The 21,208-nt window shown below is 43.2% G+C and overlaps 1 protein-coding gene across 1 annotated transcript in view; it reads right to left on the bottom strand.

Annotated features, from left to right (window-relative positions):
- Positions 1–21,208, bottom strand: part of col27a1b (collagen, type XXVII, alpha 1b) — a 138,445-nt gene that overhangs the window by 8,215 nt on the left and 109,022 nt on the right. The window contains exons 29-50 of the mRNA XM_021606572.2: positions 15,540–15,593; positions 14,352–14,396; positions 13,817–13,861; positions 12,883–12,936; positions 11,899–11,952; positions 11,686–11,739; positions 11,439–11,492; positions 11,290–11,343; positions 9,741–9,848; positions 9,370–9,423; positions 8,949–9,056; positions 8,811–8,864; positions 8,558–8,611; positions 7,506–7,562; positions 7,340–7,393; positions 7,139–7,192; positions 6,976–7,029; positions 6,731–6,784; positions 4,944–5,051; positions 3,848–3,955; positions 3,589–3,696; positions 3,297–3,350 (exon numbers count right to left, since the gene is read on the bottom strand). Coding sequence (XP_021462247.2) covers positions 3,297–3,350; positions 3,589–3,696; positions 3,848–3,955; positions 4,944–5,051; positions 6,731–6,784; positions 6,976–7,029; positions 7,139–7,192; positions 7,340–7,393; positions 7,506–7,562; positions 8,558–8,611; positions 8,811–8,864; positions 8,949–9,056; positions 9,370–9,423; positions 9,741–9,848; positions 11,290–11,343; positions 11,439–11,492; positions 11,686–11,739; positions 11,899–11,952; positions 12,883–12,936; positions 13,817–13,861; positions 14,352–14,396; positions 15,540–15,593 — 1,443 coding nt within the window. The remainder of the gene's footprint in view (positions 1–3,296; positions 3,351–3,588; positions 3,697–3,847; positions 3,956–4,943; positions 5,052–6,730; positions 6,785–6,975; positions 7,030–7,138; positions 7,193–7,339; positions 7,394–7,505; positions 7,563–8,557; positions 8,612–8,810; positions 8,865–8,948; positions 9,057–9,369; positions 9,424–9,740; positions 9,849–11,289; positions 11,344–11,438; positions 11,493–11,685; positions 11,740–11,898; positions 11,953–12,882; positions 12,937–13,816; positions 13,862–14,351; positions 14,397–15,539; positions 15,594–21,208) is intronic.

The following is a 21,208-nucleotide window of genomic DNA, read 5'->3' as shown; positions in this document are numbered from 1 at the left end:
TTCCTTTTGTGTGCGTGAATATGATGGCTCACTGTTCGTTGTTGGTATTTCCTGGCCAAGTTAGCCCACTTTGCCAATAAAGTAATCATTAAAATAATTGGCAACATCAAATGGTTTTGTGATGAATAAGCCATCTGATTCGATGAAAGATGAGGTTGAATTTGTCTTTCTGCTCATAATTTCTTAGCCAAGAGAGAATGGCATGCATAGTATTTATATCAGCCCACTTCTTGGTCACAGACACCTTCAAAAAAAAAAAGGTAGGGGTGTGGAGCAGAAAACCTGTCAGTATCTGGTGTGACCACCATTTGCCTCATGCACCACGACACATCTCCTTCGCATAGAGTTGATCAGGTTGTTGATTGTGGCCTGTGGAATATTGTCCCTCTCCTCTTCAATGGCTGCGCGAAGTTGCTGGATATTGGCGGGAACTGGAACACACTGTCGTACACGTCGATCCATAGCGTCCCAAACGTGCTCAATGGGTGACATGTCTGGTGAGTAAGCAACCCATGGAAGAAACTTTTGTGTACAGACCCTTACAACATGGGGCTGTGCATTATCGTGCTGAAAAATGGGACGATGGCGGTGGATGAATGGCATGGCAATGGGCCTCAGGATCTCGTCACGGTATTTCTACTGTAAATACATTTGTACACAACATTTGAGAGAAGCGTATGGAACATTTCTGGGATCTTTATTTTAGTTAATGAAACATGGGACCAACAGTTTACGTGTTACGTTTATATTTTTGTTGAGTATATAGAGCGAAAGAGAGAGAAAGAGAAGAGAAAGAGAGAGAGAGAACAACCACAATTAGTGAAAGAGAGAATATATATATATTTTTTATTTTTTTTGCTTTCCACACCTGGATTGTGCAACATTTGCCCATTATTCTTTTCAAAATTCTACAAGCTACGTCAAATTGGTTGTTGATCATTGCTAGACAACCATTTTCAGGTCTTGCCATAGATTTTCAAGTAGATTTAAGTCAAAACTGTAACTCTGCCACTCAGGAACAGTGCTGTTGCGGTGACCGTATTACCGCCACATCGGCGGTCACAATCCATGAAGGCAGTCAAATTCCACATGACCATTTAGTCTCAGTAATTAGGAATCCAAAGTTCTGATGCTGCTGTTGGTTATTAGTAGCCTGCCAAACTTGCTAACTGCCTGGTACTCAGCACTCTGTTGTCCCTCTAATCACTCTGACATCAATGCAAATGTAATCGAAAATCTAATCAAAGACTTCATGAGAACCCATGAGCTCATGTAATCGCAACATTTCTATAGGTTATGCAATTGTGTGAGAAAACAGAGTGATGGCCTCTATTAAAAAGAGGTTCCCAACAGCTTTCTATAGGCTCGGCCTACTATATTTAGTTCCAAACTTTCCTAATATTAATCATATTGTTTATCTTTACAACAGGAGTATAGCCTACCTGGCTGGCATGAAAATGAACCGTGGGAAAAGTCATTTTTTTGCGACTTTTTTGAATCACACCTCATGTAGCCTAGCCCATAGTCCTATATGTTTTAATAAGGTTTGTATCACAACTAAAGTGGCCAAATTAAGCACATTCATCTGCTTTACAAGGGCTGTAGAGCCTAACTGGCATACAGAAGCAGCACGTGAGTTTATAGCCTACTGCCGCGTGCGCATTGCTGCGCTTATAATGTGAAGAAATACTGTAGAAATGTATTAACATTTTAAGCTAAAAGTTCTGAACTGTTGCGTAAGCCTAACTGCATAAAACAGTTTTTTTATGCCAATGTTTGTATTCATTTGGGATCTATCGCATTCCACAACTGTCCTAGACTATGTTTGGAATATTTATTTTATCACACAGAATAAGTCAACTTTTGTACTATGGGAATAGTAGATTGACATAGGCTAATGCTTTTGCTGTTCGTTAGGCCTACTCATCTTGTTGGCTGATTTGCCCAAAATATAACGCTTCAGGACAAAAATGTAATTCCTTTGCCACATTTTTTTGCAGTATTACTTTAGTGCCTTGTTGCAAGCAGGATGCATGTTTTGGAATATTTATATTCTGTACAGGCTTCCTTCTTTTTACTCAATTGGGTTAGTATTGTGGAGTAACTACAATGTTGTTGATCCATCCTCAGTTTTCTCCTTTCACAACCATTAAACTCTGTAACTGTTTTAAAGTCACCATTGGCCTCATAGTATAATCCCTGAGCGGTTTCCTTCCTCTCTGGCAACTGAGTTTGTAGTGACTGGGTGTATTGATACACCATCCAAAGTGTAATTAATAACTTTACCATGCTCAAATGGATATTTATTTATTTATTTTTACCCATCTAGAAGTAGGTGCCCTTTCTTTGCAAAGCATTTTGGGCTCCCGAGTGGCGCAGCCGTCTAAGGCACTGCATCGCAGTACAAGAGGCGTCACTACAGTTCCTGGTTTGATTCCAGGCTGTATCACATCCGACCGTGATTGGGAGTCCCATAGGGCAGCGCATAATTGGCCCAGCGTAGTCTGGATTTAGCCGGGGTAGGCCGCCATTGTAAATAAGAATTTGTTCTTAACTGACTTGCCTAGTTAAATAAAGGTTACATTTAAAAATACATTTTAATAATTGAAAACCTCCCTGGTCTTTGTGGTTGACTCTGTGTTTGAAACTCACTGCTCGACTGAGGGACCTTACACATAATTGTATGTGTGGCGTACAGAGATGAGATAGTCATTCAAAAATCATGTTAAACACTATTATTGCACACAAAGTGAGTCCATGCAACTTATTATGTGATTTATTAAGCACATTTTTACTCCTGAACTTATTTAGGCTTTTCATAACAAAGGGGTTGAATACTTATTGACTCAAGACATTTCAGCTTTTCATTTGTAATTAATTTGTTAATTTAATCCATTTTAAATTCAGTCTGTAACACAACAAAATGTGGAAAAAGTCAATGGGTGTGAATACTTTATGCTGGGACTGTAATTAGATTATTGCTCATGCCACAGCATAAAACAGGTGCATTCAGAATGTTCTAGCGAGTCCATGTCTGAAAGGGGAGCTGTTGTTTTAGCACCTGATAATGCCAAGCTGTTATTGTTTTATCTTGCACCCTTTGCACAATAAATCAAGTTGTATTCTCAGTGTATGTTTTAAGCCTTTAAGCGCACAAGGTGACAGCCAGCCTTGTCACACCCACGTTTACGGATTAGGTCATTCTTGTGGGGGAAACTTTATAGATGATTAATGAATTGTTTCATTTGATCATGTGACTCAGGTGGGAGATGAAAACAGAGGGAAGTGTAGCGTACCTTTGGTCCAAACATTCCGAGAACCCCTGGGTACCCTGATTCACCTGTGTCACCCTGAGGAGAGGAGAGAGACGGAAACATCTTCATCTTTATCACCAGCATCATCACATATTCTAGTCATTACCATAAATCTGTGGTCATTACTCATTACTAACCAAATAACTTTTGAGTTACAGATGCAAACGATGACAAACCGGTTTGGTGACCAAGAATTTTCAGTCAAGTGAGACTGAACAGGGCTACATAATGAGCAACTTCTTCTCTGACTCCGCACTATTGCTATGTTACTCACAGGCTGTCCTTTGGGCCCCTGGTGACCCTGTTTCCCTGGCAACCCCATTCCACCAATGTGGCCTCTTTTCCCTAAAGGTCCAGTTTGGCCTGGGAGACCCCTCTCACCCTGTGACACACACACACATGGACAGAAACCAGTTTTAATGGAATAACAAGCAAAGTGCATATTCCTTTTTCTTAACACCTTAAACAATGTCTAACATGATAAACATGATGGGTCTCTATAGTTCATTGGAGCATGTTCTCTTCTCTCTCACCTTCGATCCAAAGAGGCCCTGATCTCCTGGAAGCCCTGGCACGCCCGTTTTACCGTGGTTTCCAGCTTTGCCGATAATACCAAACTCTCCGTCGTCCCCTTGCTCACCCTGAGGAGTGATCACACAGAGCTGATGATGACTGAAGCCTTACAGAAAACATAACTTGAGCATTAAGATGCATTGATATTTACGAGCACGTAGAGAGAACATTCGCTAAGTCTTTTGTTAGACCATGCTTCGATATTGATAGGATCGAAAGAAAGGAGTGCTGCTCTCGGATCAGCTTTCTCCATTTAAATCTTACCATAACATTAGAACTATTCCACAATACTGACCACGAATCAGCTCCTAGAGAGATATTACCACCTATGGCTGCAAATAGGCTATTGAAGCAGCTTATTGTGGTTACCCAATAATAGTGCACTAAATCATTGCACACATGTTATCACACATCATGAAACACATTGAGGCAAGCCTTTTTTGTGAGTACATACCGTGCATAATGGCAATAATGACTATAGTTGCTCTGCGAAACTCCTTATTTTGGTGAGTACCAAATGTATTTTGATGTTATAACATCTGCAGAGTAGGTTAATGGGACTTTGAATTGTAGGATCCTGGGTGTCAGGATCTCCTCAAGCCCAGATACTGTTTCATTGCAGCCGTACTTATTAATGCAGTCATCTCGGTTTTCATTTGAAGCATCATTTTTTCCTTCACTTGTTTGTAGCAATTGCAAATACTTTGTATTTTTAGTCAACTTCGTTCTGAAGTTATTCGCAGTCACAGTCAGACGGATAGCTTAAATATCTTGATTCTATATTCAGCGGAGATCTTTTGTGAACAAAGTGATGTGGAAGGGCAAAAAAGCATCTAACGATGCACTTTGGGCTGCACTATGAGTGTTCTGGATCACTCGTAGATGTGCAACAGTATTTAAGTATGTTACCAAAGAAAGGCTCTGGGAAACACCTTGGCTACTAAAGAAACATTCTAAGAAGGTTCTAACGATGGTCTTAATGCTAAAAAGGCTCTGGGAAATGAGGCCCTGGTCATTTCAGTCAGGGAGGAGTACACAGTTATTGTCTGTTCTTACCTTTACTCCTTTGTCTCCGTCTTTCCCAGGATGGCCGTCCATTCCAGGCTGGCCCTCAAGGCCTTCTCTGCCCACAACTCCCTTTGGGCCAGGATGACCCTCTGGACCCTAGGAAATACACAGAAATAAGCATATATACTGTATCATAACCTGCATTCTAGTACATAAGAAATCTCTCCGGCGAACCATCAAACAGGCAAAGCGTTAATACAGGGCTAAGACTGAATCCTACTACAAAGGGAAACACAGCCATGAGCTGCCCAGTGACACAAGCCTACCAGATGAGCTAAATGACTTCTATGCGTGCTTTGAGGCAAGCAACACAGAAGCATGCTTGAGAGCACCAGCTGTTCCGGACAACTGTGTGATCATGCTCTCTGTAGCCGATGTGAGTAAGACCTTCAAACAGGTCAACATTCACAAGGCCGCAAGGTCAGATGGATTACCAGGACGTGTACTCAGAGCACTCGTGTACTCGGTCCCTGACCGAGTCTGTAATACCAAAACGTTTCAAGCAGAACACAATAGTCCCTGTGCCCAAGAACACCAAGGTAACCTGCCTAAATGACTACAGACACGTAGCACTCACATCTGTAGTCATGAAGTGCTTTGAAAGGCTGGTCATGGCTCACATCAACACCATTATCCCAGAAACCCTAGACCCACTCTAATTTTCATACCTCCCAAACAGATCCATAGATGATGCAATCTCTATTGCACTCCACTCTGCCCTTTCCCACCTGGACAAAAGGAACACTTATGTGAGAATGCTATTCATTGACTACAGCTCAGCATTCAACACCCTAGAGCCCTCAAAGCTCATCACTAAGTTAAGGACCCTGACTAAACACCTCCCTGTGCAACTGGATCCTGGACTTCCTGACGGCTGCCCCCAGGTGGTAAGGGTAGGTAACAACACAACTGCCACACTGATCCTCAACATGGTGGAACCTCAGGGGTGTGTGCTCAGTCCCCTCTTGTACTCCCCGTTCACCTATGACTGCATGGCCAAGCACGACTCCAACACCATCATTAAGTTTGCCGACAACACAACAGTGTTAGGCCTGATCACCGACAACGATGAGACAGCCTATAGGGAGGAGGTCAGACACCTGGCAGTGTGGTGCCAGGATAACAACCTCTCCCTCAACGTGATCAAGACAAAGGAGATGATCGTGGACTATAGGAAAAGGAGGACCGAGCACGCCCCCCTCAATGACGGGACTGTAGTGGAGCAGGTTGAGAGCTTCAAGTTCCTTGAGGCAACTGCTTGGCAGACCTGCCTCTGATCGCAAGGCACTACAGGGGGTAGTGCGTACGGCCCAGTACATCACTGGGGCCAAGCTTCCAGCCAATCAGTACCTCTATACCAGGCGGTATCAGAGGAAGGCCCTAAAAATTGCCAAAGACTCCAGCCACCCTAGTCATAGACTGTTCCTTCTGCTACCGCACGGCAAGCGGTACCAGAGTGCCAAGTCTAGTTCCAAAAGGCTTCTTAACAGCTTCTACCCCCAAGCCATAAGACTCTTGAACAGCTAACCAAATGGCTACCCAGACTATTTTTTATTTATTTATTGTTTACTTCAGTTTATTTAGTAAATAGTTTCTTAACACTTATTTATTTTCTTAAAACTGCTTTGATGGTTAAGGGCTTGTAAGTAAGCATTTCACTGTAAGGTTGTATTCGGCGCATGTGACAATTACAATTTGATTTGATTCAATCAATGAATCAATCAATTAAATTAGGTACACGTTGCATTGCTTTACAAACTAGGTGTCCCACTTACCAGTGGTCCTTTGGTCCCAGATTCACCTCGCTTCCCCCATTTGCCTTTCTGACCCTGGAGTAGATCAGAGTACACAACAGTCAACAACCAACTGTGACATGATGTCATCATACCATAGGTTAAAATCAATCACACTGTGTCTGGTTCAAACACATGTCATGATGTGAAGTGAACAGGTGTTATGGTATACAATGACACTGGATACTACAGATATGTTGTTACTTGTCAAGGTCTGTTGTCCTTACTTGATCACCTTTGGATCCTTTTGGCCCCTGTATTCCCCTTGATCCAGGATGTCCCTACAATAGGAATGCATACATGATGAATAGCTGGATACTGTATTTATGTGGATACTGTCAGTGTAAGTAATCACATATTAGCAGGTCATAAACATAACCATTGGCTCACAGGTAGTCCAGTTGCTCCAGCCTTGCCTCTTTCTCCATCCAGTCCTGGCTGGCCCTGAGAAGTAGATGTGTGTTAACATTTCCACGCATGAAGCAAGTTTATTCCAGTAAAGTAACTTTCTTACTAGATTGGTTATTACCCCTATTTTATACAGTATATCCTGGCCAATGAAAGAATAACGTCAAACGATGTCCCACTCACTAAGTATCCGGGGTCACCTGGTTCTCCTCGGACTCCCCTGTCTCCAGTAGGACCCTTGTTTCAGATGAGAAACATACACAATGAAGCATATAGATAATTAGCTACAGCAGCACACCAACACCAAACACTGCTGTAGGCGGAGGGATACATGATGTGAGGAACTCACTCTGTCACCTTGTGGACCAGGAGGGCCTTCCACCTTACTGTCCTCCCCCTGTTCCCCCTGGAAATAAATATACAGGAAAACATATGTAGTTTTTTATGCATTGTATGTATGATCATTGCTGCAGAACCAATTTGCCTCCAGGACAATACATTTAAACTTCAAACTTGAACTTGAGACTGTGTAAGGTGAAATTATGTGAAATTTAATTGGATTCAAAAACAATGGAGTATTCAAATAAATCGAGGACTTTTGTTGACAGTAAACCGGCAGCTTCCAATTAAATGGAATCAAGATTGCATTAAACGTTCCAGTGGACTTTACAGGGACTGATGAATGATGTGGGATGCTTGTAGTATTATATAGTGCATGTGCTGTGTATGTGCTTGGTGATATAGAAGAGGAAACAGGGGAGAAGGGATCCAAAACTTAATGATTTATGAGCAGTGGCACAATTTGGGTCTCATTAGAAAGTAAGCAAGGTTGTCAAATGTCATTATGAGTTTATCATTATCGGTAAACAGGAAACTGCTTAATATCGAAGTCCTATTTATCACAACTGAACCATGATTGATCTCCTGAATAATGATGACAAGGAGTATTCCAAAGCAGTTTGTGGCCAATGTCCCCTGAGTTAATGAGATGTGCCTTGGTGCATGCCATCAAACAATTATATTTGATCACTTCTTGCAGGATTATCAAACTATAACAACAACACAGGCAGTGAGATCGACTCTCTCAGTGTATGCACACATGCAGCTATTACCAATGGGTAGGGCTAGGAGTTTTCCTGACCAACTGACCTGACCAGGAGAAACTCTGGAACCCTAAAGTTTTGTACCTACCTAGTCAGGATAGACTAGCCATACCAATTTGTTATAACAGGATATGTGGGACATAATGTGGATTGACCATAGAACAGACAAACAAAATAACAGACAGTGTTGGGTCAGTCATCACTAAACCCAAACCGTCACAGGCCATGAGTCCAGGCCCACTTGGATAGTAGAATTTGAGATAGCTATTACAAACAGACAGGACTGTGGGAAGTGTACCTTTTCACCTTTTGGTCCAGGAGGTCCCAGTGTGCCCTGTCGTCCTGTGTGGCCCTAAAATAACAGATGGTGTAAGTCATCATCGAGCACAACTCAATACCTCTGACTTAGTTTGGGCAACCTATTGTGCAAAATATCACAGACGACAATGCTCTCTACTGATCAATCATCTTTAGTTTTTCTAGATTCAACAAAAATCTCAGTAATATTGAGTCGAAGACACCCAATTCAATGATATAAGGGTCATTCTTACCTCATATCCTGGCATGCCTGGTTCGCCTTGTTGGCCCATTCTACCCGGGGAACCCTGTGAACATCACATGATCCGTCTTAGTGACCTACAACACTAAGAAACCTCCACATCAGAATCAGATCTGTAGAAGAGCCTTACCACTGGTCCAATGGTTCCTCTCGATCCTTTCGGCCCGACAAATCCTGCCTCTCCTTGTTCACCAATTGGCCCAGTCTCTCCTAGGTGACCCATATGACCCTTGCTGCCCTGGAGAACGGTCGCCAATGAGCAGGCATACAATATTAGCAAGGTCACCTTTCAGTCACTAGGAAGTGGTGTGTGGATAGATGTACTATGTCAACTGTCCATTTTAAAACTGCCCATTGGCTGAGCACTTTAATCATAGTGTGGTGGCTTGGAAGGCCATTGACCCTTATGTCTGTTGACCACAATTACAAGCAGTCATCAAACTTTCTTTACAAAACAAGACTATGGTAAAACGACTAACAGGTTTCAGGGAATTAAATGAGAGTGTCAGACGGAGGCCTATTAAATAACTGAGCTGACATACAGTACATACCTTCTCCCCTGGTTTTCCTCTTTCACCAAATTTGCCAGGTTTACCCTCCTGACCCTGGAAGACATGAGTCAAAAGACCATTACTTGAACTGCAATAAACATATAATAACATATGACGAAGACAAGGCAATGGTTAGAACAATGTCATAAGCAGTTTGCTTTCTACTCTTAAGAAAGTAAAACAATTGTTTGTTGGAGAGACAAAGAAGTGTTATGAATCCTACAGTATTTGGCACATAGTAGACTACATTGTTCATCCGACAACCAGTGGAGTTAAGTCATCAGTCTGACTTACGTGAACCTGAGAGTCATGTACAGGAAAAGGTAAGGTTACATTTCAGGAATGTAATAATCCTACGTTTGGACACTCACCCTCAAGCCCACTAAGCCAGGAGGTCCAGGAGACCCTTCCTTTCCTTTCAGTCCGATCTCACCCCTCTCTCCTTTACCCCCCTCCGGTCCCATGTCACCCTTCTCGCCCTGAGCACAGAACCATAGGGAAGATGCACTCAGACGTGACCAGATACAATTACAATACTTCACTGGTGTAGGTCTTGGTGGTAGTAACAAATATTCAAATAACTTTGAAGGCCGACGTGGAGAAGTGTTCCATGTGAACAGCAGTTGAATATGGTGCAGACGTGCATCTGTGAGTTTTAAGGCATTAAGCCACTGCACTCATAGTAGAGTTGTCCTGCATCGTTTGACTGACAATTGGTAATATGTCGATTGCTGGAGAGAGGATGATGATGCGCGTGTGTGCGAGCAAGAGCTTCTGTATGTGTGTGTGTGTGCGTGCGTGTGTTCATGCACAACACAACACTTACTATCCAGCAGCTTGGCTCAGATGGATATGAAACCTCCTTGTGCTTCTCTGAATCACCACTGTATTTCTATCAAAACTCCTGACAGACGGAAGAGCTCAAAATAGGCCAGCTGCCTATTTATTTTCACCCAGTGTCAACAGAATACAGTACATATACAGTACTTGAGTCTGACTGAAAATAACTGTCATTCCAGCTAAGTGTACAGTACAGTTCATTATCTTCATATGAATATAGCTGTGATGATCTAATAAAGGTTTGAATCGCCTTCTCTTGTGAATGGCTGATTGAAATAATGAAAGTTATCATAAAAACACCCTCTTCTGATTTACAAATCATTGGCTATCACATGGCTGAATCCTATTTGGAGATACAAGGGTGCAACTCTGGCAGGGCCTCCCGAGTGGCACAGTGGTCTAAAGCACTGCATCGCTGGAGGTTCTGGGTTCGAGTCCAGGCTCTGTCGCAGCCGTCCGCGACCGGAAGACCCATGGGGCGGCGCACAATTAGCCCAGCGTCGTCTGGGTTAGGGGAGTGTTTTGCGGCCAGGGATGTCCTTGTCCCATTGTGCACTAGTGACTCCTGTGGCGGGCCTGGCGCAGTGCACGCTGACACGGTTGCCAGGTGCACAGTGTTTCCTCCGACACATTGGTGCGGCTGGATTCTGGGTTAAGTGGGCATTGTGTCAAGAAGCAGTGCGGCTTGGTTGGGTTGTGTTTCGGAGGACGCACGGCTCTCGACCTTCTTCTTTCCCGGTCCGTACGGGAGTTGCAGCGATGAGACATGCCTGTAACTACCCATTGGGGAGAAAAATGGGTGGCACCAAAATTGTCCACTGATGTCAAAGTTTATACAGGCAGCCCAATTCAGATCTTTTGCCAATTATTCGTACATCTGATAACTATCTGATTTTTTCCAGAATGTGTAAACAAAAAAACCCACATGGAATCTGTACTTTTGACATCTGAATTATATCACCTTCTTAGGGTGGCTGTGAAAACACAGCCAAAGAGACAATGACTGTCAACTCTTGGCCGAGACTTTCAACTCAAGTTAGTCATTGTGATGGATCCTATTACCATAGTGTTATCTCTTACCTTAGGTCCATCTGGTCCACTCTGTCCAGCCTCCCCATCGATTCCCATCTCACCCTGAAGTAGAGGAGGGTTCAGTACAAGTTAATAAGGCCAATGTTACTACTAGAGGAATCACCAACATGGGTACAAGTGAACTTTGGGGTACCCACCCTCTGTCCGATGAGGCCCTGCTCTCCGAGGTTTCCCGCTGGTCCAAGGGCACCCTGTCACACAGATCAATAACACACTAGCACATGGATTGTGTGGCCTATGGACATGCATACAGTAGATTGATATACAGACTATTACTGGTTCGGTAAGTTAGGGCATTGGAAGTGAGATGTTGAGTGACCCCTTGATAGAAGTGTTGTTGAATACATCAACTATTTTTCTGAGCAGTTGAGGGTATTATCGTACCTTCTCTCCGGGTTCTCCTGGCAATCCCCACTCCCCAACCTTTCCAGGGGGACCCTGTCATAGAAAAATCCCCATTGACAATCAAACACAGATAGTGTTCAGGCTCCAATGACCAATGCCTATGTGAATGGCACACTACACGGGCAATTACAATAACCTATAGAAGCCACAATACTACCGTTTGGCATGTTTATGGAGTGTGGTGAAACTTACCTTGAGGCCCATCTGTCCCAGGGGACCCATTGTTCCTGGTGGCCCAGTTGGTCCCTAGGATGATAAGACAGAGGCAGTGTAGTGATGATTGAACACAAAAATACATAGGCCTATGCAGCCCTTATATCATAGTAACTACACTTGAATAACTAAGTACATTGCGGATAAAAAAACTACACCGGAATAACTAAGTACATTGTAGATAATAAGCAAATGTAAGGGAACACAGCAAGGATAGAAATGTGAAACAGGCAGCAAGGATTATAACGCGAAAGAGGCAGCGAGGATAAAAACGTGAAAACGATAATGAGGGTAAATCATGGAGTGGTGGAGATAAATGAATCTAGACTTGAGATCCAGATCAGCTCCTACTGCTAGAGACTTAGAACACAGAGCCAAAGCTTTTGTAGGCTATGTGGTGGAGAAAAAAAAAACAATGTTCACATAAAGCTGCCTCTCTGCCTCTGCAGGAAGCTCTGAGTAAATCATCTTCAGATACAGTATCACTGTATCTCTCTCTCTCCATTAATGCAGGATTAGGCTTCCCTGGGCTACTCAACCAGCAGATGCTGCACCATTTGAGGTATCAGAATGAAGACGTACTGTAGACGCACACCGAAGTTTACAACACATGGAGATGCAGATATTTTGGGACATTTCCCCTAGTCACTTCCTCTCTAAGATGTTGGTTGGATCCAATAACCCCTGGTTTCAAGTAGAGGAGCAGTAGAAAGACACCCAAGGAAGGGTATTTGTATGGAGACAATACAGTAAACAAAGTTAGGGGAAGTAATGAAATCAAAGACAGCTTTCTGGCTTGAAGGTGAAATATAACGCTAACCTGATGTGGCATTAAGTGTTGAGCTCTATAGGAATTTAAACACAGGATATAACTCCCATATCCCTGGCTGGGCCAGAGACACTTAGGACTGACAAGGATTTGGCAGATAAACCCTACAAATATTTAGACATAAAAGGACTTACCAGCTCTCCTGCTATTCCTTTGGCACCCGGAGGTCCTGAGAGTCCTTGGCGACCCTGAAATAATATAAACCCAGTTGTTATAAATGCAGATAGCATTTAACTAAGGTCACAGGAAGACAGACCATTTCCACTATACACATCTCACCCCTTTTTATCCCCAATTTCATGATATCCAATTGGTAGTTACAGTCTTGTCTTGTCCCATCGCTGCAACTCCCGTATGGACTCGGGAGAGACAAAGGTCGAGAGCCATGCGTCCTCCAAAACACTACCCTGCCAAGCCGCAATGCTTCTTGACACAATGCTCGCTTAACCCGGAAGCCAGCCACACCAATGTGTCAGAGGAAACACTGTTCAAATGGTAACCGTGTCCTGTGCATGCACCCAGGCCCGCCACAGGAGAGCACCCATCACGCTAGAGCATGATGGGACAAGGACATCCCGGCCAGCCAAACCCTCCCGTAACCCAAGATGACGCTGGGCCAATTTTGCGCCGCCTCATGGGTCTCCCGGTTGTGGCCGGCTGCGACACAGCCCGGGATTGAACCCGGATCTGTAGTGACGGATCTTAGACCGCTACCCCACTTGGGAGGCCTATTCATACGCAGCTTTAATGTACTAAGTGCTACTCACAAGCCTCTCTTTTCCCATAGCTAATGTTTGTCCACAAACCCATAGCAACTCTCAACTTCATATTCTTTATTTATTTTCCCCCATATTCTTTATACAGTATATTTCCCCCCATATTTTACCAGGTAAGTTGACTGAGAAAACATTCACAGCAACGACGTGGAGAATAGTTATACAACTGCATGCCCTACATGCTACACACAAGCCTCTCTTTTTCCATTGCTAATGGTTGCCCCTCCAACCTGTGTCCACCCTAAAGGCATGATTAACCTAAAAGAGCACTCTGTTAGCCCCAATCACTTACTGGAAATCCTTTAGGCCCAGCTTCCCCGGGCTCCCCAATATTTCCCTGGAGCAAAATAACATGGAGAGAAATAAGGGTTGAAATGAATATCAAGCACATAATATGGTCATTAAACGGAAACATTATGGTTGTTCCGAAGACACATTTATCCAAAGTGACGCACGGTTAACATTCAATTCATGTATTTAGTATGTGTGAATGTCCCATACAAGAATTAAACCCACAACCTTAGCGTTGTAACTTTAAAGCATCACACTCTAACTAAATGAGCCATTGGGCCATTGGAACCTCTAATGAAAATGTGTTAACAAGTTGAACATGATATGAATGGGCACTCATAGTCCTACACTATTCATTACCAGCCAGGAAATGATGTGAACACTAAATGAGGGGTAAAGCGTGCAAAGTCAACATGCAAAGTAAGGTAGGAAAGACTATACCCAAAAGCCCATGACTTGGACATAGCCATGAGTAGGAGGGTATGAGCAAAAACTGTTATTAAAAACATAGGGATCTTGAAATTGCCTGTACGTACCATCTCCCCTGGGAAGCCAAATTTTCCTGGTGGACCATCAGGACCCTGTAAGAAAACACGTGTCAATCTCACTTACAGCTTCACACACTTTACACATAAGAGCTCTTGTCCTAGATTCCCCCCTTAAGTAAAAAGTGTCCTTCAGATGTTGAAAATAATCAAAACTATTTAAAGACTTGTGAACAAAGCCAATTGAAAAACTCTTATATGGACATATTTAAGTATCAATTTAAGACCTAAACCAATGCCGCATTGCAGTCCATTGCCACGTGAAGTAGGGGTGCTGAGGGTACTGCAGCACTCCCTGATAAATTGAAATAATTTTGCCAAATTATACTGTATAATTACTCCTGTCTGAACACTGACTGAATTTGGGCAGCATGCTGGCCAAATATCGAAGAACTTGTTGCGTTGCAGCCATAGAAATATAATCCATGGAAGGGTTTTGGCTAACCCTGGCAATTTGACTGGTAAACTCATGCGTTCATTGAAAATGGCTGCCAGTCCTGACTTGAATGGGCACTTTCATTCTATGGATTCTTTCTATGCATTCTCTTTGCACTTTCAGTGAATAGCAATAGGCCTTTCACAAATTTCTAAATACAATTTTGGTAGAGCAAATGCCTACTGCTGAAAAGAGAAGACTAATCTGTCAGTCGAAGCTACCATTTTTTTTCACAACTCACTGATTTTGATAGTAGCTCAGGCCCATCTTGAGACGATCACCAGTCAAAAGCCTAGGCTACGCATATTTATGCTATCTTCATCATTGGGTGAGTCAGTGCCCCTGGAAAGTTGATTTAGTAGCCTATAATATACAGTATATTTTCTTCTAATATTGTACAATCTGCGTCTCCCTTTTTTCCATTAGCCCGGGCCAGGTCAAGACCAGTTCATTTGTATTGATCTGTTTGACAGTATTTGTGTAGTATAAAAAAATATTCTGATGTCTTTTAGGCCTAAATGACACAGAATTGCATGATATGCGTTTTTTAAGGCTCCACCAACTCAAAACATCTTCCCGCGGCTGTGGCAGTATCCATGTTTTCCATTGGCTGTGGCTAGTGCGTTCCGTAAAGGTCGTAGCATTCAGTAACTGAGTCAAGTCAGATGAAGTGGAGCTATGGAGCAGAAATACTGTATTAATAGTGTAGACTTTGACATATGAGCTTTGAACTTCATCCTCACCTTTCCGCCAACTGACCCCTTCTCCCCAGCTGGACCATCAGGACCCCTCGGACCCTGTAGGAGAGAGGGGGGAGCGAGAAACGAGAAAGAAAGAGAGACAGAAAGAGAGAGATTAATTGATGAAATATGAAGTATTCTCTTCACCATGAAGGGCACTTCAGTCAGAAAGGCTTTAACAAACGTCTAAATGTTCACACTTCCCATCCTAATGACAGTGTTCATTTGGGAAATTGCTTAAAAACACAAATCCATGGTTACTGAGAAGAAAGAGGTATTATTGGAGACAGAGGGAGATGTGACTGTGGTTGGTTCAGTAAACGCTCGTGATTTTCCCTATACAATGCACACTGATGTCTATGTTCTTTTTTCCAAGACCAGCTATTGTATGACCATGGTATTCAACTGAACATTCGGGAACAGTGTCACACAGAGAACACATGACCTTTACAAGACTAGAGTCTTACTGCTGACTAATCCTGTCACGACCTTTCCATCTGACCCTACCTATTAGATGTGAATGCCTATACGGCTCCATACTAGGATCACTGTGGAAAAATGTAGTCATATAATTGAATGGTTTCACAAATTCCTATTCATTTTGATAAAGATTTTAAGAAATTCTATCCATGTGCTTCAGGCATCTAGCATGAGTACATAGGAGATTAGATACTATTCTGAAACTTGGAAAAGTTGATAGATGGATAGCCACAGGGGAGCCATATCCAACAGTGAATTGGGCTCAGAGTAGATAGTACTGCTAGGACAGCCCTGATATCCCCAAAGACGTTTCAGTGATCTTGGGAGTTTCAGCAGTCCAGTACATCTGCTGATGAGGGTACTGCACTGCATGGCACAGGAACAAACAAGAATGTAAATAAAGTCATACAGTTTGCTGAGTTCTCCCATCTGTCTCTCTCTCTCTTTCCTCTCCTGGAGGACCTGAGCACTAGGACCATGCCTCAGGACTACCTGGCCTGACAACTCCTGGCTGTCCCCGTCCCCAATCCACCTTCGTGCTGCTGATCCAGTTTCTGTGGTTCTGCCTGCGGCTATGGAATCCTAACCTTTTTACCGGTCATGCTACCTTGTCGTGCTACCTTTTCCCGGACATGCTGTTTCGACCCCCTCCTCTCTCTCTTTACCACACCTGCTGTCTTGACCTCTGAATGCTTGGCTATGAAAAGTAAACTGACGTTTACTCCTGATGTGCTGACCTGTTACACCCTCCATAACCACTGTGATTATTATTTGACCCTGCTGGTCATCCATGAACATTTGAACATCTTGAAGAACAATCTAGACTTATTGGCCATGTACTCTTATAATCTTCAGCCAGCACAGCCAGAAGAGGAACGTGTACTCTTATAATCTTCAGCCAGCACAGCCTGGTTCCTCTTCAGGTTTCTTTCTAGGTTCCAGCCTTTCTAGTGAGTTTTTCCTAGCCACCGTGCTTCTACATCTGCATTGCTTCCTCTCTGGGATTATAGGCTTGGTTTCTGTATAAGCACTTTGTGACAACTGCTAATATAAAAAGGGCTTTATAAATACATTTGATTGATGGGAAATGGCCGGTCCTGTTTCTTTTGGAGCAGAGATGATCATGACGCGGACGATTCTTCCCTCACGACACTGGTCCATTCTCTCCACTAACAGGGAATGACATGATTCGTTCTGCATCGTATCTAGTCAACCAGACCATGTGTTACTGCTGTGTCCCTCGATAATTTTCATCTCTGTGAATGCTACGGCTCTTGGTCTTAGAGACTGGGTTGAGGTCAATGATTCAAGGTGGCCAACATGTGCTTGGTAATTGCGCACATAGGATTCAACGAAATGCATCCCTTGAGGATTGAAGAGTCATGAAGATAACTCACACCAGAGGGGGTTAGAGTCCACGACAGAGCTGAATGTATAACCTCCTTGTTCCTCTCTTACCTAATTCAAAGCCTCACTGGCTTCGTCTGTCCAACCTCAACATATGCAGCAAACACACAATTAACAAAGGAGGACTTGGAATGATGCTATTGAGTAAACAGTGCTATCTGTTGTTGGAGAAGTGCTCTTACTATCCTTCTCTCAGACATAAACGGTATGTCTCATCTCTCTCCCCAGTGCCGCTGTGGTATTATCTGGCAGGGTCTGAGTCAGGGCAGATCTTTGTTTGTGGTACTTCCCTGCCCTATATAAGATATGATTGTTTCACTTCGTTCTTTCTCAGACACATACTGAATCTATCATCTCTCTCCCCAGGCTGTTGTGGTACTGGCGTCTGGAGTCATTGCAGATCTTTGTTGGTGGTGCTTTGCTGATCTAAAGGATATCACTGTCTGGCAGGGTTTGGGTAAATCTGTAATGGAGGTACTTTATGAATACGGATTTGTGAATACTGATATACTGTAAGAAGATTGTTTCACCACCAAAGAATCTCTGCCCCTTTTCCATCGCTTAATGTGCCACATCTGAGTTTAATTGCATTGATCTTCTATGGTTCATTTTTATAGACCATTTTTATACTTAACGGCTATTATAGGTTATTAACTATTCAATCTGTGATTGCTTCGAATATTAAACAAGTTATGCAAAATGATTAAACAATATCCCCAAATGATACCACTTATGCATATTAGAGCGATCAGTCACACAGTTGAGCAGACCTACAGTGCAATAAATGGTAACCCTTTATCCAGGCAGTATGTTGTAGTATATTGTACTTTGTTGTACTATATTGGTTCTCTCACACTAGCATATCTACAGTATAATGTTCAATGAATGTTGTGTCCAGCTTTCTATCTAAATCAGTGGTTGCTAACTGGCTGATCACAATTGTTGGTGGCAGGTGCACTTGATTCAGAAGCCCTGCGCACCGGGTAAGCAAATTGTACCCATTTTGAACAATTTAAATTTGTCTGAAAAGACAAACTCCGCCTGCCTGGCGGACCGGGAGTTCTGTGGCTAAATCGTGGGTGCTTACTGCGCTGGTCAATTGGATAACTCACATCGCCGTGCCTACAGAGCTTCCAGGACCACGGCCACAGATAAGTTTGATGCTAGCCTACGTAAGATTTGATAATTTTTAAAACCATGACCATGGAGAGAGACTGTCAAACAATACAGCAAAGAGCTGCTGTTTTTATGAGTAAGTTCATGTTAAAGTTTTTATTCAGCACTTTTAACACTGTTTTTATTCAACACTATTCCAAAACATAAAACACTCATGCTGCAGCTGCAATTGATTAGTAGCCAAGTGTATCGATAAGCCTGCATTTGTATTATTATCAGCAGCTCGTCGTGTCTATTTTAATATTGAGGAATCCTTCACTTTCTCTGGTCATAGGAACAACATGAATTTGCGCATGAGGCAGGTTCGGTGCAACTCGAGTTTCGCCATTAGGTGAAAGACGATGTCCCATCTCTCTGGTCAGTATCACCAGAGGAAAGGAAGGAGAGAGCAGGGACCGTGAGAGGCAGACCCTCTGCTGCTCTCTCCCTCTGCTGAGACTAATGTTGTGTTCAAAACAACTGGGAACTCAGAACTATCCGACTTCAGTGCGTTCAAGACAACCGAGTACTCGGAAATAACGAGATTAGACTGGGAAAAATCGTTTCGAACTCCAAGTCGGAATTCATAGTCGGAAACTCTGGCATCTTTCTAGAACTGCAAATTTCCGACCTGAAGATTACGGACATCATGATTTGACCTTGTTATGTTCGGAGTTCCCAGTTGTCTTGAAAGCACCATCACCATTAGATGCAGATACCATCAGTCCAGTAAAATAAAAAAGCGAATTATTTCAATTTAAGCTCTGCAGTGCCTCGCAAGTTCTACATCAACTGATCTATTTTGTTATCAAAGCTTGAGCCTTTAACACAAACACCTGGGATGGCCAGCTGAGTATAAGACTGTATCATCTGCATATAAATTGATGGGAGAGGTACCTACTGCCTGAGCATTGTTATTGATGTAAATTCAGAAGAGCACAGGGCCAGGGATTGAGCCTTAGGGTACTCCCTTGGTGGCAAGCAGGGGCTGAGACAGCAAAATTCTTTACTTTATACACTGCACACTTTGAGAGAGGTAGTTAGCAAACCAAAGACCAAAGACCCCTCAGAGACACCAATACTCCTGAGCCAGCCCACAAGAACAGAATTGTCTACCGTATCAAAAGCCTTGGTCAAGTCAATAAAAATAGCAGCACAACATTGCTTAGAATCAAGGGCAATGGTGACCTCATTGAGGATCTTTAAGGTTGCAGTGACACATCCATAACCTGAGTGGAAACCAGATTGCATACCAGAGAGAATACTATAGACATCAAGAAAACCAGTCAGTTGATTTCCAACACATTTGATAAACAGGGAGAAATAGAAATAGGCCTATAACAGTTAGGATCAGCTTGACCCCCCCCCCCCCTTTAATAAAGGATGACCTGTGGCTGCCTTCCAAGCAATGGGAACCTCCCCAGAAAGAAGAGACAGGTTAAAGAGTTTGAAGATAGGCCTGGCGATGATAGGGGAAGTCACCTTGAAGAAAGGGTCTAAACCATCTGACCCAGATGTTTTTTGGGGGTCATGTTTCAGGAGCTCCTTTGGCACCTCAGACTCAGTGACTGCCTGCAGGGAGAAACTTTGTAGCGGGGCAAGGGAAGAAGAGGGAGAAGCATTGGGGATAGTCGCATTAGAAGGGGTGGGAGATGAGGAAATGTTGGACAGGCAAGGAGGCATGGCTGAGTCAAATAGGAATCCTGGCTTAAATGAAGTGGTGATTAAAGAGCTCAGCCATGTGCTTCTTGTCAGTAATGACCACATCAACTTTAAAGGACATGGGCAGCTGTGAGGAGGAGGGTTTATTCTCCAGGTCTTTAACAGTTTTCCAGAACTTCTTGGGGTTAGACCCATGTAACAGATGTGAAACGGCTAGCTTAGTTAGCGTGGGCGCTAAATAGCGTTTCAATCAGTGACGTCACTTGCTCTGAGACCTTGAAGTAGTAGTTCCCCTTGCTCTGCAAGGGCCGCGGCTTTTGTGGAGCGATGGGTAACGACGCATCGTAGGTGTCAGTTGTTGACATGTGCAGAAGGTCCCTGGTTCGCGCCCGGGTATGGGCGAGGGGACGGTCTAAATGTATACTGTTACACCCACAGAGAGAGAACTGCTCCTTAAAGTGACTAACTTTGGCCCTCCGAATAGCCTAAATGCACCTATTTCTTGCCTGAACAATGGCCAGAGTATGCATGTGCTGAGCCTTTCGCCAAATGGAATTCTTGAAGTGGAGTAACTCGACTCACGGTCGAACCAGAGGCTGAACCTGTTTTTAATTATAATTTTCATTATGGGGGCGTGTTTGTTAACAATACCACTGAAAATATAAAAAAGAAGGTCCCAGCGTCTTTGACAGAGGGGATCAAGCTGATTCTATACCATTTTACAGAGGCCAGTTCATGAAGGAAAGCTTGCTCATTCAAGTTTTTTAGCATGCGTCTATGACAAATCAGGACAGGTCGTTTCACTGAGCAGCCATTACGAACACAGGCTATAAAACAGTGCTCGCTAAGGTCATTACAGAAAACACCAGACATATACCTATTAGGATTATTTGTAGGATAACATCAAGAAGATGAGCCTTTTCTGGGTGCTTGGAGTCATACCTTGTCGGATTGGTAATAATCTGAGA

The sequence above is a fragment of the Oncorhynchus mykiss genome, chromosome 6 (assembly GCF_013265735.2).
Source record: "Oncorhynchus mykiss isolate Arlee chromosome 6, USDA_OmykA_1.1, whole genome shotgun sequence".
NCBI lineage: Eukaryota > Metazoa > Chordata > Actinopteri > Salmoniformes > Salmonidae > Oncorhynchus > Oncorhynchus mykiss.
The sequence above is the reverse complement of the archived record's forward strand: the minus strand, read 5'-3'. Positions and strand labels throughout refer to the sequence as shown.